General features: G+C 39.0%; 1 protein-coding gene across 10 annotated transcripts in view; it reads right to left on the reverse strand.

Annotated features, from left to right (window-relative positions):
- Positions 1-16,892, reverse strand: part of atf7ip (activating transcription factor 7 interacting protein) — a 43,769-nt gene that overhangs the window by 13,448 nt on the left and 13,429 nt on the right. The window contains exons 1-2 of one of the 10 annotated variants that reach the window (XM_084401983.1): positions 4,065-4,152; positions 3,516-3,596 (exon numbers count right to left, since the gene is read on the reverse strand). The exons of 3 other annotated variants lie outside the window; for them this stretch is intronic. In XM_084401983.1, coding sequence (XP_084258109.1) covers positions 3,516-3,581 — 66 coding nt within the window. In that variant the 5' untranslated portion in view covers positions 3,582-3,596; positions 4,065-4,152. Of the gene's footprint in view, positions 1-3,515; positions 3,597-4,059; positions 4,163-9,050; positions 9,120-9,797; positions 10,132-10,199; positions 10,414-11,902; positions 12,187-16,892 lie in introns of those variants that run through there. 6 more of the 10 variants (XM_084401979.1, XM_084401990.1, XM_084401981.1 and 3 more) reach the window with 6 other exon arrangements.

The following is a 16,892-nucleotide window of genomic DNA, read 5'->3' on the forward strand; positions in this document are numbered from 1 at the left end:
AGACCATAACCGATTATAATGTACTGACGCTTTTCTGACGTCATTTGTTGCGGTAGCATACAATGGCAGAGGGAGGCGAGACGCGAGTGCGAGTGCAAGTAAGAGTAATTAAAAATGCTCCAACTACTTTAAAAGCCTACATCTGGGCACATTTCGCCTTTTATGAACAACCTCGTAAGCACGACCTGCAGAAGACATACGCTGTGTGCGCTCATGTCACGCACAAATAGAATATGCAGGAGGTAATACCAATAACTTGATAAACCACGTTAGCCGTTTTCACCCCGAGCTGTTAACGCCTGGCAGAGTCTGACTGCTTTAGAGTAAGCGGATGAGCTCCAACGCCGAATCCGCAGCCAAAAATAAATCATCCACCCGCCCCAATAATTTTCCCGATGGTCAAATTACAATTATTCTGTGTTATGGGCCTTTCACACAGGACGCGGTATGCACGGTTCAGCGTTGCCCTTCAGATACAACGCGATTTGCGCTGCGCTATGACGTAGGCGGAGTTTTAAAAACTTTTAGCGGGAGCTCTATTACGTCTGTTGTTCCTTCTTTCGGTCAGCAGCAAACAATGTATCTGTCCCGTTCTAAGAAGCGAGCGATAGACGATGTCCCTATACGACCTCAAACTTGTATCGTACAGCTCAGGAAATTCCGACACACACAGTACTAGCCGTTCATCCATTTTGATTTCCGTGCTTGTTTGGATCCCCCGATTCTATTGGCCGCGCTGGTAATCGTCACAGAGCGCAGCGGCAAAAGTTGAACTATTTTGAACTTTGACCGCGGCGTGCGCGTGAGCACGCCAATGATGCGCACCGCTGCGCTTGCGCTTTGGTCGACGCAGCAACAAAACGTCCTTGCGCGGCGCATACCGCGTCCTGTGTGAAAGGCCCATTACGCGTGATTATAAATGGATGATCGTCACCCCTCATTTACACCGCACACGTCTGCGGCGCATTACGCCTGCGACACGGCTACCGGAGCTCATTGCGCCCATTCTAGTCAATGCTTGTGTTTACACCGGCCGCGACGCGGCGCGTTTCAGAAGCTTCCCAGAAGCGGCTCTCCGCGCCGCTTCGCTAAATATAGGCGCCTAGTCTATTTTTGACGGACGCGCGTCCAAGTCGCACCGGAAATACAAAATAAAAGTTAAAAAAAACATTGTCAAATTCAAAATAAACACCCTGTGCAAACTCCCAAACGTATTACACACCAACATCCTTGGTAGAAACCATAGACTGTATGGTAGAAACCCAAAAATCAAGAAAAACCACGTCGGACAGGCAAATCACGTGGTCTCGCGCATCCAGTCGCTCCGCTTCTGAAATGCTCCTGGTGTGAGTTGGCACCGCGTGGAGGACGGAATAAAACCTTGTCGCAGACGTAATGCACCGCACATGTGTGCAGTGTAAATGAGGGGTTACCTTCAACAGCAGATTCGGCGACGGTTGATGAGCACATCTTTAATGGTAACATAATACACCGATTAATGAGCGCTGCTTTTAAATTAACATTTCTTTAAAACAAAATTTATTTGACAGATTTTCCTTTTCTTAATGGCATAAACAAGCTTTACTCCCTTGAAACTTAAACTATCTGGAATGTCACTGTTTCTGTCACTGCGACTTCCCGAACAGGCGCGCACACATCACTTTTGAAGTAAAATTTCAAATTGAGGATGCAGTGCATCGCGATGCATCGTGATATCGAATTGAACTGAATCGATGACATGATAATCGTAATCGAACTGAACCGTGAGACCAGTGTCGGTTCACACCCCTATCTATTATATTAATTTCTCTACGGTTTCGCACAAGCTTTAGCTTTACTATTCTGGTCTATTTTTTACATTTCTTATCACGACACTGCTAATATTGTTGTGTACATGATTACTGGCTTCTGTTCTATTCTAATTAAATTTATTAGCAGAAGATTTTTAGAATGATATTTTTAATTGTGTGATAAAAAAAATATTTTAAAAAATTCACTACACCAAGGGGATTCCGACAACTGAATATCATGATTACGGCTTTGAGACACAGCTGTTTTACGAGACATGTGCTCCCAAACTACATTTCATAGTTTTCTGTGGCAGCAGAAGATAAAGCATCAGATTCAGACCTAAAGTTCCACATTTTCTCTTTATTATACAGCATTAATGTCAAATAAACTCCCTTCTTTGTTGGCAAGTAGAAAAAGCGGATTTTATTCAGACCAAAATCACTTGAAACCGAATCCCGATGTTATTGCGAATTCCTAACTCGCAAGTAGACAATTCCCAAGAGAATGTAGCGCAGATGTACAAGCACAAGAGAAGTACAAGCGCAGTTGACCGGCAATGGATATGGCCTAATACTTACAACATTTAGGGCCACTGGTGAAATAAGAACATTACAACAACCTGAACCCATCTTAAAACCCTCCAACACAACAACTGTTTGTATAAAAACAGCTTTCCTTTAAAAACTGCTGTATGCACAGCCAGCTAATAACAGACTGAAACCAGTTGAGACAATCTTATAGATCTCTCTCATGTGCCTAAAAAAAACACTTGGAGGTTTCTGGAAAAGCAATCAGATTAACTCATTTCTGTCAATTTTATTTGATAACTGAACTTATTTTCCTCTTATTTTGCTCACTGTCTGATCAATAACACTGTCAAAACCCCACAAAACTGTCTTACATGTGCGTGAAATAGAAAATATTTCAGGCACTAGAGCTTAAACTCCTTCTAGAATGACAGGAATCAAACGCGGCACAACAACAGTAAACCGTGCACATTCTGCAGTTACCACTGAGAGCCAGAATTACAGCGAAGTCTCTTTAAGAGCACCTCCCCCGCTCTGCCATTTCATACAAGTAGCTCTGCACTGCAATAACACAAAATGGCCACCAGCTCGGCTGCTGGCAAGCCAAACAACTGCACTATCCATGTGACTTAAACCAGATTAGATTTGATTTTACAAGTCGTCTATTTTAATTTAGCCAACTTGCATGGAGCAAGCGTCTGACTCTCTCCGGTTCCTAACGTCGGAGTTCCTTCCAGCAGTTGATTTTCTTTTTGCGTCAAGAAGGCGCTTCAATTCATCCTCTTGAAGGTTGTGAAACTTCAATTGTCTTCAATCATTCACGTCTTTAGATCCCACAAAATAACCTGCTATATGATAGCACAGAGGTGGCCTTTTGTCTTCTGGACAGCGTAAAGATGTTTCAATTGATGCGTCAGGTGGGTGTTGCTCCATTGAGCTATATTATCATCAGTCTTCCGGTTTTGCTTCATCCTGGAGTTCTACGATGTTTATAGGTACTCTTCAATCCGTGTTCCTCATCTTCAACACATTGTACTTGACAAGTCAGAGTTATAGAATAGCAGCAATATCTCTAGACATGCATGGCTAAGTTAATCTATTTATTTTAGTTAAATACATTTGGTAAGCACTGTTAAAGGAAAAGGCCTAAGTATGTTAGCTCTACTACAAGGGTGCTCAATCCTACTGGGGATTTACCTCTGTGCAGATTTGATTTTCAAGATTGTGTCTGGTTCCAAAAAAGGACCTGAACCAGCTAATCATGCTCCTCAGGATCACCTGTAAATTACCACAGGTGAGTTAAACGAGGGTTGAACCTAAATTCAGATGAAAGGAAAATCTCAGGACTGAGTACCCCTGAACCACATAATATCTGCCTAAATAAACTGGTTAAGAACCAACATACATTTTTAGCACGTTAGACACTCATCAATATCGCATTATGTAGCAAAATATATATATATATATATATATATATATATATATATATATATATATATATATATATATATATATATATATATATATATATATATTATTATAATTTTTTTTTTATTTTTTTTTAAATACCTGCATTTTAAACTAACGGTAAAAAAAATATATATATCGCAAAAACATGTCTAACTTTGATAAATCACATGTAAATATATTGTGCAATCTAGTAAAATAAACCACATTCCCACAAGGATTCTACTAAAAAGAAACAAAACTACAAAAGTACAGGAAGACAGAGAGCTGTGACCTTACACTGCTATCCTCAAATGCAGGCCACCTTCTGCTTGGAGGAGAAATTTGCAAGCGTGACTAGCCGTCGTGCGATCAAAAGCCTAGCAGTAAAACTGAGCAGAGGTGGGGGAGGGGCAGGGCTAGGGCTGTACCATGGATTTTACAGGGGTGCTACCATTATTCATTTCAATAAGTATTAAACACACTAATATACAATATTTGACACAGACAAATGAGCTGTACTATATATATATCCACATAACTGCAAAGGGGATAAAAATGATTGTTCTCTTAGCAATACGTTTATTCCGGTTATACTTTTGGATTTTTCTTACCAAATTAAAGAAAACATGTTGAGAGAATTAAACATGTTAAACATAATTTAAACTGAAAACGGTTTTGAAAAAACATTAGGTCTCAACATATCAAACTAGCTGAAACTAGTTCTAGAGCAGAGTCAGTCACACTGCAGTGTAGCTCCACCCTCTTGCTGCAAAGTAACACAGCAGAGCAGACAACGGAAAATTACTGGAGAGTACAGAGCATACCATTAGAAGGGCCGAGAGGGGGAGACACTCTTAACTTGGACGTTACAACGGTTCGAGTTCCAAACAGACATTAATTACAGGTCTTTTCCATCTGAGGTCCAACTAATCGAGAGTCTGCTATGTCTGCCAAACAGCACTGAGGTGTCCCAATCAGACCCAACTTTAAGCGCATATGAAGGCAGACGCAAATATTTTTTAACCGAAACATTTAAATAATTTGGGATATGAATCTGTAATACAGCGGTTCTCAAACGTAGCCCATGATTAGTTATGAGAGAAACGCAAGCATGTCTAGTCACACCACCTTCAAGGAGCACACAAAGGAGTTCATGGAAGGGGGAGGGGAGCACATGTTGGACTCTTCCATGTTTGCAGTTGTCTTTAAAACGTGGACTTCTACACTAGAAAAATAGTAAGACTTTAATAGGTCCCAACTATTATTTCTTTGAAAGACAGCAAGAAACACAACTGTCCTCAGCAACCAGAACAGTTTGCAAGTCCTTGCCATGATTGAACAAGCAAAGCCAAACTCCACAAAACAACTGCAGGCTTTCGATTAAATTATGCATTGCGAAAAAGTGAAGCATATAATAAAAATAATAAAAGCTGTCAAATTTCAGGGGGATAAAAATCATGATCGTGAGAACACTCTCGCTTCCACCACTTTTGCAGAACATGTAGAAGAAGAAAAAAACTATAAATTAATAGACACTAGGGAATGTACTACTAAAATCTGCCTAAATTAACATACAATCACAATTTAATTATAGTGTGTTTCTGTATTTACAGATCTAGGCTAGTAGCTTATAAATTTAACGGGGGCTTATGCTCTGCCAAGCTTCATCTCAACAGCTTGGAATTTTCCGATTCGTGTGTAGCACTAGCTCTCAATGGAGAGAACACACTCAATCTGCTGGTCAGTTGGTCACCTCAGTAGTTTCAATAATCAGAAAGCCAGCTTTAGGAGCAAGCTCTGAGTCTATATAGCCGTTTCAGTAGTGCGAATTCACAAATGGCAAGAGGCATTAATTTAAAATCTCAGTAATGTTCTGCTCAAATGCTAATTCATATCAGCAAGCTTTTCATTGTTCATACAAGTTCAGGTTCATGTTTTTTATTTTTTATTTTTTTATCTGGATGCAGGCCCACATGCTGCTTTTACCCAGCATAAGTAGCCACAGATTTGTCTGCACCGCTAATCAGAGACTACGACACGCTGCTGCTGAATCTACAGCACCACGGCAAGGGAAATTATAGTTGAGCTGAGTTCACAGTGTGAAATGAACGTGATGAGAAAGAAGCCAAGGAGAACTGCGAAATAATACTGATAGTATGAATAAACCGAATAAACATTTTAACTGCATTGTTCTCGCTGGCTGCACACAACAAAAGACAGTAGTCTGATTTGTGAACAAATAACTATATGCTGATTCTTTGTAATGAATCAAAAGAAAAAAAATTCAAACTTGAGTTATCAGGTTGAATCAGTCTAATGACTCACTCGATGAATTAGCATCTGACTCACTGTCAGTTACTGTCATTTTAGTCATCATGTCCAACTCAAGATGAACAGAGAATGGTGGTACTGACTAAGACTTCACATGACATACAATAGCAGGTTCTGTGTGGGCATCTCAGTACTAGTTACTGGTACTGAAGCAGATGCCAGCTAACTCACTCACTAGTATTGTACATTAGCCAGGTGATTACGATTTAATTCAATGTTTTAAGTCAAAACAAAAAGAACACCACAAAATTGTATAGGCTACAATCAGGGTGTAAAATGAGATGATCTCATTTTAGATTAGAAGACATGAGACTTTTGCTAAAGAGTGCCAGAACTACACATTTTTACAGTTATGGAGAATATTGGTATGTATTTGCCTCTATTATTTAGCATTGGTTTCCAAGACTAATATTTATTTATAGCTTTATTCTCATCTATTTTTGTAATTCAGTATTGTGGGACTGCTACAATTCTTGGCTCCTTATTCAGCATTTGCATTTATATAATTTTAAATTGTATGTCCCATTCAACAAAAACATTTTAAAATGAATAAATGTTGCGGTATTTGCAAGTGCACAAAAAAAAGTTAAGAAATTCTTCAATGCATTTTAACCAATCAAAAACTATTCGCTGCTAGCATGAAAAAACATAAGATATGCCAAGATCCTCCCCCAATCTTCACTGGGATGAAGAGAAGACACCCAAGTAAAAACATAGACGCTCAAATGGAACATACCATTTTCTAATTTGTAGGGCAGCACAAACATTAACAGAAGCTAATCCATGAAAAAAAAAAAAAATTTATATATATAAAGTATTATTAAAGAGGTTTAAATGGGTACAAACATGACCTGCATACATCTTAAAAACGAATAATTCAATAACTCCCTTTAGCCAAAAAAACAAAACAAAAAACAGCTTTCCTCTTGTAATGCTACTGTATGCACAGCCAGCTAATCACAGACACGACCGGCAGAAACCGGCTGAATCCAGTTGAGACTGGCTTAGCTGTGGGTTGTGTGTCATAGATCTCGGTCATGTGTCATAGATCTCAGTCATGTGTCAGTCTTTGTTCCTGATAACATAAACTAACTAACTAACTAACTAACTAACTAACGGATCAAGCTACAAAATAAAATTTTAATAATGAACTGATCTAAAATTTCCTTGTTCTGTGTAATAAATTATTACTTTCCAAAACTAACAAAATGATCATACAAGTGCATGAAATGAAACATTTCACGCATTGAAGCCTAAATTCTCCAAGAAAGACTGAAACCAAACACGGCACAACAAAAGTAAACCGTACACACGGTACAGCTACCATGGAGAGCCAGAATTACAACGAAGTCTCTTTAAGAGCCCCTCCCCCGCTCTGCCATTTCATACTAGTAGCTCTGTACTGCAATAACACAAAATGGCCACCAGCTCGGCTGCAACTGCAGCTGCACAAATCATGTAAATTAAACAGGAAGAAATGACTAAATTAAAATAAAGTGCCTTTGTTTCAGGGCTGTCTGATGGAGTGTCTAGCATGCATGTAGCATGTTTCTTCACATCTGACGTTCCTTGTATCTAGATGCATCCAGTTCATCCACACAGGAGCTTATTTTTTTGCTTTTAAAACTGTCAGCTTTTAATCATGCTGCATCATCAAGATCGAACAACTACTACAGAGGGCATAGTCTGCTCAGTTATTCAAGCCTTGGTCTTCTGTTCTCAGGATCACAAAGATGGTTTCCGCTATGAATCAGGTGCAGGCTACTCCTGTGATTCTTCTGAGATATCTGATCATACTTCAGTCTTGTGCCATTGCTTCATACTTGTGCATTGGAGTATTAATGGAGCGCTTTTAAAGGGTTCTCTCTTCAATCCATGCAGACGTCCCTTACCCTTGTCACCTTTCACTCAACGAGTGACAGTTTGGAATAGTAGCAATGTCTCTGGACATTAACTGCATGCTCTGTTTTATAGATAAATGCAGGTCATGCTGTCTCAGAAATATTGTTAGGTGAAAAAGCCAATAGCATGTACTAACACGTTGTCCACACCGCATCCAAGTGGCATGTCACATCAAAATGTAATCACCCCCATTCTAATTGATAAAAGCCATCTATATTGGAAGCACCTGATGCCTTTAGCTTACAAACACCCCGTTTTTATGTATGCCACGCAACACCGCTACTCCAGCCGCTTTTACCCATCCAACTGATAAAAAACTACTCATTATTCAAATTTAAATAATTTAAGTTCTGAACCTTTTCTCTAAGGCCAGCTGGATTGATTTTTCTGGTCTGTAATTTGGTCTGGTCTCGCTTTATCTTAGTTAAAAAAAATACAAACCTGCGCAACTAAAAAAATTGCTCATTTTAGCTCATGTAAGGAGTTTATATTTTATTATCAAGTTACTTTATTAAAATCTACTTTCAAGTTTACATTTCATTGGACCAAGCACTTTGTAGTTGCATGCCACTTTACAGCTTTTAGTATTCAAGCTGTAACACAAGGGTGCTCAATCTTGTGTGTAAACTAGTTTAGTTCGGCCTCTAAACAAGCACACAAGGAATCTAATCAAGATCCTCAGGATTTTGTAAATTACCAGCAGGTGCACTAAGGTAGGGTTAAACTTAACCTCTGCTGAAAGGAAAATCTCCAGGAGCAGGATTGAGTACACCTGAAAGACATGCCAAAATCAGCTGATTGAAAACCAATCAACTGCTTTTAGTATGTTAGCATAGTCAATACATGTGACACAGCTACAGAAAAATGTTTTTTTTATACTAAACACTTTTATACTAATGCGCAGTGAATCGCAAGCACCCCACTTACTGCGTTATTACATTTAGTTGATTTAATATATTTTACATAGTTCTATAAATCATGCACGGAAAGACACTAATGAAAATACAAACAATGAAATAAGTACAGGAAGACAGAGAGCTGTGACCTTACAGTACTACCCTCAAATGCAGGCCACCTTCTGCTTGGAGGAGAAATTTGCAAGCGTGACTAGCCGTCGTGCGATCAAAAGCCTAGCAGTAAAACTGAGCAGAGGTGGGGGAGGGGCAGGGCTAGGGCTGTACCATGGATTTTACAGGGGTGCTACCATTTAATTCTACTAATTTCTATCAGTAGTAATTACACTAATTACTTCTCACTGAAAAATGAGTGCTAATATAACTACAAGGGGGGAAAAAAACAATTGTTCTCTTAACTTTAATTCATTTAATTATTCAGGTTTTAACTTTTTCCTTACTAAATTAACTTTGCGGTGGATGTGCTGTGAAACAGAATTGAAACCAAGACCTGTAAAAAAAAAACATAGCCTAAATTAGGTGTCAACATATTAAACTAGCTGAAACTAGTTCTAGAGCAGAGTCAGTCACACTGCAGTGTAGCTCCACCCTCTTGCTGCAAAGTATAACACCAGAGCAGACAGTGGAAAATTACTGGAGAGTACAGAGCATACCATTAGAAGGGCCGAGAGGGGGAGACACTCTTAACTTGGACGTTACAACTACATGAGTTCCAAACAGACATTAACTAGTTGTCATTCTAAGGTCCACTTACTCAGAGGTCCAACATATCCGCAAATGAGCATTGAGTTTGTCGCAATCTCCTCCATTAGTGCCCCTCAGCTTTAACGAAAGCGCGCACATATAGACGCAAAAAAATGTGCTAATACAAAAATACAATTACCTGTGGAAATGAGTCTGTAATACAGCAGTTCTCAAGCTTAGCCCAGGATTAGTCATGAGAGAACTCAGGCACGTTTAGGAGCACACAAAGAGTAGATGGAAGGGGGAGGGAAGCATAGCTTGGACTCAACTACGTTTGCAGAGGCTCCTTTAAAACATGTTCATTTTAAACCAATAAAGAATATTAACATCCTCTGGGTCACTATTGAATCCTGTAAAAACACTGAAACAATAAACCGCCCTCAGTGACCGAAACAGCCTGCAAGACCTTGTCACAAATGAACAAGCGATTGAACAAACTAGCATTTCCAAGAACACAAACAAATCAAGTAGAGATCACGATGAAAACCAGAAGTACTTAAATATTAGTGGGGGTAAAACTCATGGAAGTGAGAGCACTCACCCCTCCCCCATTGCTGCAGAATGTGCGCAGTCAAAACGGGAGAAAGGATAGGCACGGATCGTACTATTATTTAAAAAAGGGATGTGGAGAGATCCATTAAAAGGAAGTAGTGTAAGGAAGAGCACGATAAGCTATTTATAATCTCCGCCATTTCCATCCGGGCCACAAGAACCCTAGAATATCAAACTCTGAATATTAACACTGACTACGCATCAAAATGCCAAGAACAGGGATGGGCAACTTTGATTAGCTTGTTCAGGTGTGTTTGATTAGGGTTGGAGCTAAACTCTGCAGGACAGTGACCCTCCAGGACCAAAGTTTTCCATTCTTGGCCAAGAAGGATTAATATGAAATTTTGAATCAAGCTCTTCCCAAATGCTTATAAATTAGCAATGCAGTGCTCCATGCAACATTCAGCGGACATTGCATCCAACGGTTTGATGTTTGTGGCTGCCTCTCTGGATGAACGCTCACATGCATGTTTTACCCAGCTCAAACAGGTATCCACAGTGTTTCCTGCACCGCTAATTAGAAGCACAAATGCACCTCTGCTGAATCTACAGCGCTATAGCAAAGAATTGTTTTGCCTAACAGTGAGCTTGCAGTCTAAATTGAATGAGATGAGATAGAAAAATATGCACATACACACATACACTTTACATTTGAACAAGTGCATAGAACGGCATGACCAAAACATTGCTGATTAAATAAATGTTAAAAAGTGTTATTCTGTAATTTCTATATTTATGGTTAATTAAAAGCAGCTATTTCTTAAAGGAATTGATACACAACTACAACTGACTTAAGCCCCGTTCACACAAAGAACGATAACTAGCATCCACACCATAACATTCTGTTTATGATAAGCGGCCTGCAGTTATGTCATCTGCTGCTTTAAATGCTCAAGCACTTGTCTGTTGGATTCTGATTGGCTGTCCATGTTTTTATCATTCATCAGCTAAAAAAAAAAAAAAAGATAATTCTGAAAGTGATTCCTAAGATAACGACAGTTATGATGCGCAACAATTAATAAAAATGTGTATATCATTGAGGTGTAAAACGAAGTGCGCACATCTTAAAGGGGTCATATGGCGGTTCTAAAAAGAACATTATTTTGTGTATTTGGTTTATTTAATGCAATGTGTTTCAAAAAAGTAATTAGTTTACACATACCATACATTATTGTTGCTCCTCTATGCCCCGCCTTTCTGAAACAAGTTGATTTTTACAAAGCTCTGAAAAGTGCGGTGTGCTCTGATTGGTCAGCGATCCAGTGCATTGTGATTGGCCCGAATACCTTAATACGTGTGACGGAAATGTCACGCCCCTTACCATATTTGGAACATCAGCTCCCAAAGCAAGAATGACAGGTGATAATGTCAGTACTACCCTATCAATTCGAGCCCGAATCTGATCCGGAAAATGCAGATGACCAAGCTGATCGATCAACTTTGCCAGCGGGACTGGACCAGAATGTATCAGATTGGTAAGGTTTTATTTCATTGGGGACATAATTACTGATTATAATGCCATATACTGTCTTTTTACACGTCGCGCTACAGGGGTGAGAACACCATGTAAACATAAAACCATGTCTGCATTTTTTTTACCGTAGAAACGACATACAAGCGCTACTCCGTACTGCTCAAAACTCACGTTTGAATAGTCAGTAGCAAATTATCAAAGTATTAAAACATACTTACATGCTGTGTCTGTGAGTCAGAGGTGCCAGAATGTACTTGCAAAGTTGGAATTGCCCCACGTTCTAGAATCAGCCTTTTTGCACAGCCGGCCTTGTACTCTCCGAGGTTCCGGAAACAGTCCTCCGAAAAATGCTCAGCACACAGTCGAATATTTGGGTTGTACTGTTCTGGATCAGTGTTGTAAATAAAGCTTAACCACGGTTTTCTAATGGTGTCCTCTTTTGGAAGGCCAAACATAGTAGTTTGGTTTTCGCAACGTAAAACACAGCGCCTCCACGACATGGCTGCAACAAAACAGCGAGAATAAAAGTTACGCCTTCTTTCTTTGCGTATACATTTGGGCAACGTTATGAAACTCTGCCCCCACACACTGACGTAGATTTGTGGGGACGTGTTTGAATGAGGCGTTTTAGGAAGGCATGGCTGAGCCTTAACTTTTACAAAGAATATCTCTTTGGGTTTACAAGATTTGTAACTCGGCAGATCTCATACATGCACAAACAGCTACATAGGCTAACACACTAAGGAAAAAGGAAACCAAGAAATATGACACCTTTAAAGCTGTTGCTAAACAAGTATATGATGAAAACACTGAGGCCTGGTGCCAGAATTATTCTGTTTTTAAGGTTACAGAGAAAAATAGTACATCATTTGTTGCTCTCTATTCCTCTGCACTAGCTTTAGCTTCATGTTTAATACTGCCCTGGTATACATTCTGGTATATTTTTAAAATGTGGTTGTACAGCACTGCTAATATCGCATTGGCATTACTCTGAACTCTAAGTTGCTTTCGATAAAAGTTAGATTAATTTATATAAATGTCAATCCTTTGATATTTGCTACTGCTTAATAAAACTGCACTGTTCACAACCGTCTTAAATGATTTCCAAAATACTAATCAATAGATTCCTTAAACTGGATAATTTCATAGAATGGCTTAGAGAAATAGCTGCAAAAACAAACTACTGCTGCTAACACAACCTAAACCCCAGCCCAGTCCTGACTGAGAACAAAAATGACTAAGTAGAAACAGAGATGTCTTGAAGTGGAATATACCATTATCTAAATTTCAGAGGAGCAGAAGCATTAGGATCTAATCCATGACAAACATGAAATCCAAGATATATTAAAACAGAGAGCATTGTTAGTTAAAAACAGTTTGCATGGAAACAGACGCATTTTCCAATGCTATTGTATGCTCAGCCACCTATTCACAGATATAACCGGCTGAAACAGGATGAAACCAGTTGAGACTACTTCAGTTATTGGTTGTTCTAGAACTCTCATGTATCGGTCAGAAGGTTTCTGTTAAAAGATACTAAAACTAGCCATCTGATCTACCAGATTACAATTCAATAGTATAATTTTACAATTGTAGAATAATTCATTCTGAGCCATAAAATGTTATTACTTTCAAAACCCACAAAATTGTCAAACAGGTGCAGGAAATGGAACATTTTTCATGCACTAGTGCTTAAAATTCTCAAAAACGGCATGAACAGCAGTGAAGCATGCACCCTACAGCTACCACTGAGAGCCAGACTCCAGCAAGGTCTCTTTAAGAGCCCTTCCCCCCATTCTGCCATTTCATTCTCTGCACTGCAATAACACAAAATGGCCACCAGCTCGGCTGATGACAAAGAAAACAGCTGCAATCGCAGTGTTTCTGTAAATTAAGTGAGAAGAAACAAACATAAAAGCGTCTTGATCTCAAAAGTTGTCTAATTTAGTCTACAGACTGAAATAATCAAGCCTGTTTTTTCTTTTTATCCCCAGGTCAAGGTCACCGCCATGGTCTTATTTGTCTTTTTCAAAATTGTTATCTTTTAATACCGTTCCATCATCAAGGTTATACAACCTCAAAAAAGGGCACAGCATGACCAACATTCAAGGTTCATCCTACAACCTAATCTGATTGTGTTGTTTTTGCTTCTTCCTCCTCTGAAGAACGTGTACTGTTGTTGCTGAAATCTTGCTTACTAATTAAGAGTGAAAACAGCATGACAGTTCCAACAGCCTCCTCATTTCCCATCATGCATTGCAAAGCTTCATTCTGACAACGAGATTCAACGTGAAGCTCACCGAAATAAGAACAGAAGTACAGCGCAAATATACACAATCATAAAAGACTGAATTAAGGTGCAACTTACAGCTACGCAAACTGCACTTCGAGAGTTGTTGTTGCGTACCAAAAGCATTGCATTGAAGTGTTGGCATTGAGGGCACTAAAGCAGACATTAGTGTAAACATCTACTATAGCCATTCTTCCCTGAGGCTAATACCGTCATGTTAGAGCAACAGTGGCTGCGTTTACATGGACCCTAATACTTCAATTGAAATCAGACTAGTAGCATAGTCTGAATAAAAAGTCACATGTAACCACGTCAATGGGAATGGATCGGCCTAATGGTTTAAAACTTTTCTAATCCACTGAACAGGACATGTAAACACTTGATCAGATTAAAAACCAAAACTGGAATGTTCGGCGCATTTGTGCAATGACGTAATGTCGCAAGGAACGAGCTGGTGATTTTGTTGAATATAAATGTTTATCGTGTCAATCTAAAATTCTCCTTCCACTCATCATCTGCCACTATGGCTAGTGGTTTTCCAAAGTTACTAGCCACTCAGCATTTTCATTGGCCACAATTTTGACAATTGATACATGGGGAAAAACTTCCATATGTATTTTTAATATTATCTCATAATTTGGCAGCAGGTAGCCTATATTAGGCTGCTGTCACTTTAAGACCTGACGCACGGATCCATTATACTGTTACACGTGTTTTCTTTCTCAACTGTTTACGTTCTCTTAAAACATAACACTGTGTTTACGTGAAAACTTGTCAAGACTGGCATTTTGACATTATTTTGTGTATAATTGACTGTTTTTATAAGCAGCGAAAAATAATTCAATTTAGTACTGAGGTGGCTTTATGTGTGAGCACAAAATCTGCGGGTATGGGTAAAATGATGCGCAATACGCGCAATCCCACACCGAAATTCAAGTCGGTAACACCAACAATATTAATTCGGAGCAAATTATATGAGTGAGGGGAGGCAGGTTTGTGTGTCAACTTGCTGTCGGAGAGATGAGTGAGTGAGAAAGCGCAGCTGGTATCGTATCTATTCTGCGGAAAATTATTATTGGAAGCGTTTCAGATATTATTATTTTTTAGGGGAGTCTAAACCTACCTTTTCCACTACTTCTCTGACTGAATATTCCATTTTGGGCCACTTGTGCATTTCAAAACTCACAAAATTGTCAAACAGGTGCATGAAATGGAAAAATGTTCTTGCACTACAGCTTAAACTCCTTCTAGAATGGCCAGAAACTAGCCTAACAGACGCAACAGCAGTGAAGCATGCACACTACAGCTACCACTGAGAGCCAGACTCCAGCAAGGCCTCTTTAAGAGCCCCTCCCCCATTCTGCCATTTCATTCTCTGCATTGCAATAACACAAAATGGCCACCAGCTCGGCTGATGACAAAGAAAACAGTTGAAATTGCAGTGTTTCAGTAAATTGAGAAGAAATAAACATAAAAAGTTTCATGACCCCAAATGTTGTCTAATTTAGTCTACAGGTTGAAATAATCTAGCATGTTTCTTATAAAACAGCCTAGTTATCTCTTAACACAACGTTCCATCATCAAGGTTATACAAATTCAAGACAGGTCACAGCATGTCCAAAGCAAACGTTCAATCAGGTTCATCCCACAACCTAATCTGATTGTTTTTGTTTTTTGCATCCTCTGAAAAATGTAATGACTATTGTTGCTAAAATCTTGCTTACTAATTAAGAATGAAAACAGTATGACAGTTTCAACAGCTGCCTCTCATTTCCCGTCATGCATTGCAAAGCTTCATTCTGACAGCAATTCAATGTGAAGCTCACCGAAATGAGAACAGAAGTACAGTGCAAATATACACAATCATAAAAGATTGAATTAAGGTGCAACTTACAGCTACGCAAACTGCATTTAGAGAGTTGTTGTTCCAAAAATGTTGTTGCGCAAATATGCATTGCATTCTCAGTGTTGCCACTGAGGGCACTAAAGCAGACATTATTAAATGACTACTATGGCCATTCTTCTCTATGAGGCTAAAACTGTTATGATAGAGCAACAGTAGCAGTGTAGTAATACAGCATAGCAATCTAAAATTCTCTTTCCACTCATCATCTGTGCCTCTGTATATTCATGCAGTGTGCACATTGCACAACTCAGAATATCAGTTACAATTTGAAGCTTGAGACATAAAAAACGCACATCATCCCGATGACTGTATTTATCATTTATGTAAACACTGTGTTCGAATTCATCACTCTTGAATTATTTCATTCCAACTGAAACAAAAGGAGTCCATGTAATCGTAGATAGTTTGAAGAGAACCTTGCTGAGCAAGTAAGGGTTCACTTTGTTTATTGAAAAAATTGTCTAAACTTTCTACTCCTTCTCTGACCCTTCAACTGATTGTTTCATTTTTGGGCCACTTGTGCGTTAAGATTAAAATGTAAAAATCCATGATTGTAATTGGCTAAAATCTTTGCAAAAGGAAATTATCAATGTCTCCTCGATTACGCACAGAACGGTTTTCAAAACTCCGGATAGAACTGTGCTAAATTGGCACCAAGTCTACAAAAGACATAATAGGCCTAGGCTATAAATGATCGGCTACACCATCTAAAAAGCTGCCAACCCTGAAAATAATATAGACTCGTTCACACCAAGGACGATAACTATAAAGACAACAATAAAGATTATAGTTCTAAAAATCTTTCTCAATATCAAAGAATAGCAGAGTTCACACCACAGCTTTAACGATAATGGCACAGAGAAACGATATCGTTGGAATCACTTTCAGAATGATTTTATCCAGCTGATGAACAATAAAAACATCGACAGCCAATCAGAATCCATCCTGCTGTAACGAGCTTGGGCATTTAAAGTGACAGACAAGCCCGCACTTAGAATAAACAAAACTATAT

The sequence above is a fragment of the Rutilus rutilus genome (genome assembly GCF_951802725.1).
Source record: "Rutilus rutilus genome assembly, chromosome: 2".
In the NCBI taxonomy this organism is placed as follows: domain Eukaryota; kingdom Metazoa; phylum Chordata; class Actinopteri; order Cypriniformes; family Leuciscidae; genus Rutilus; species Rutilus rutilus.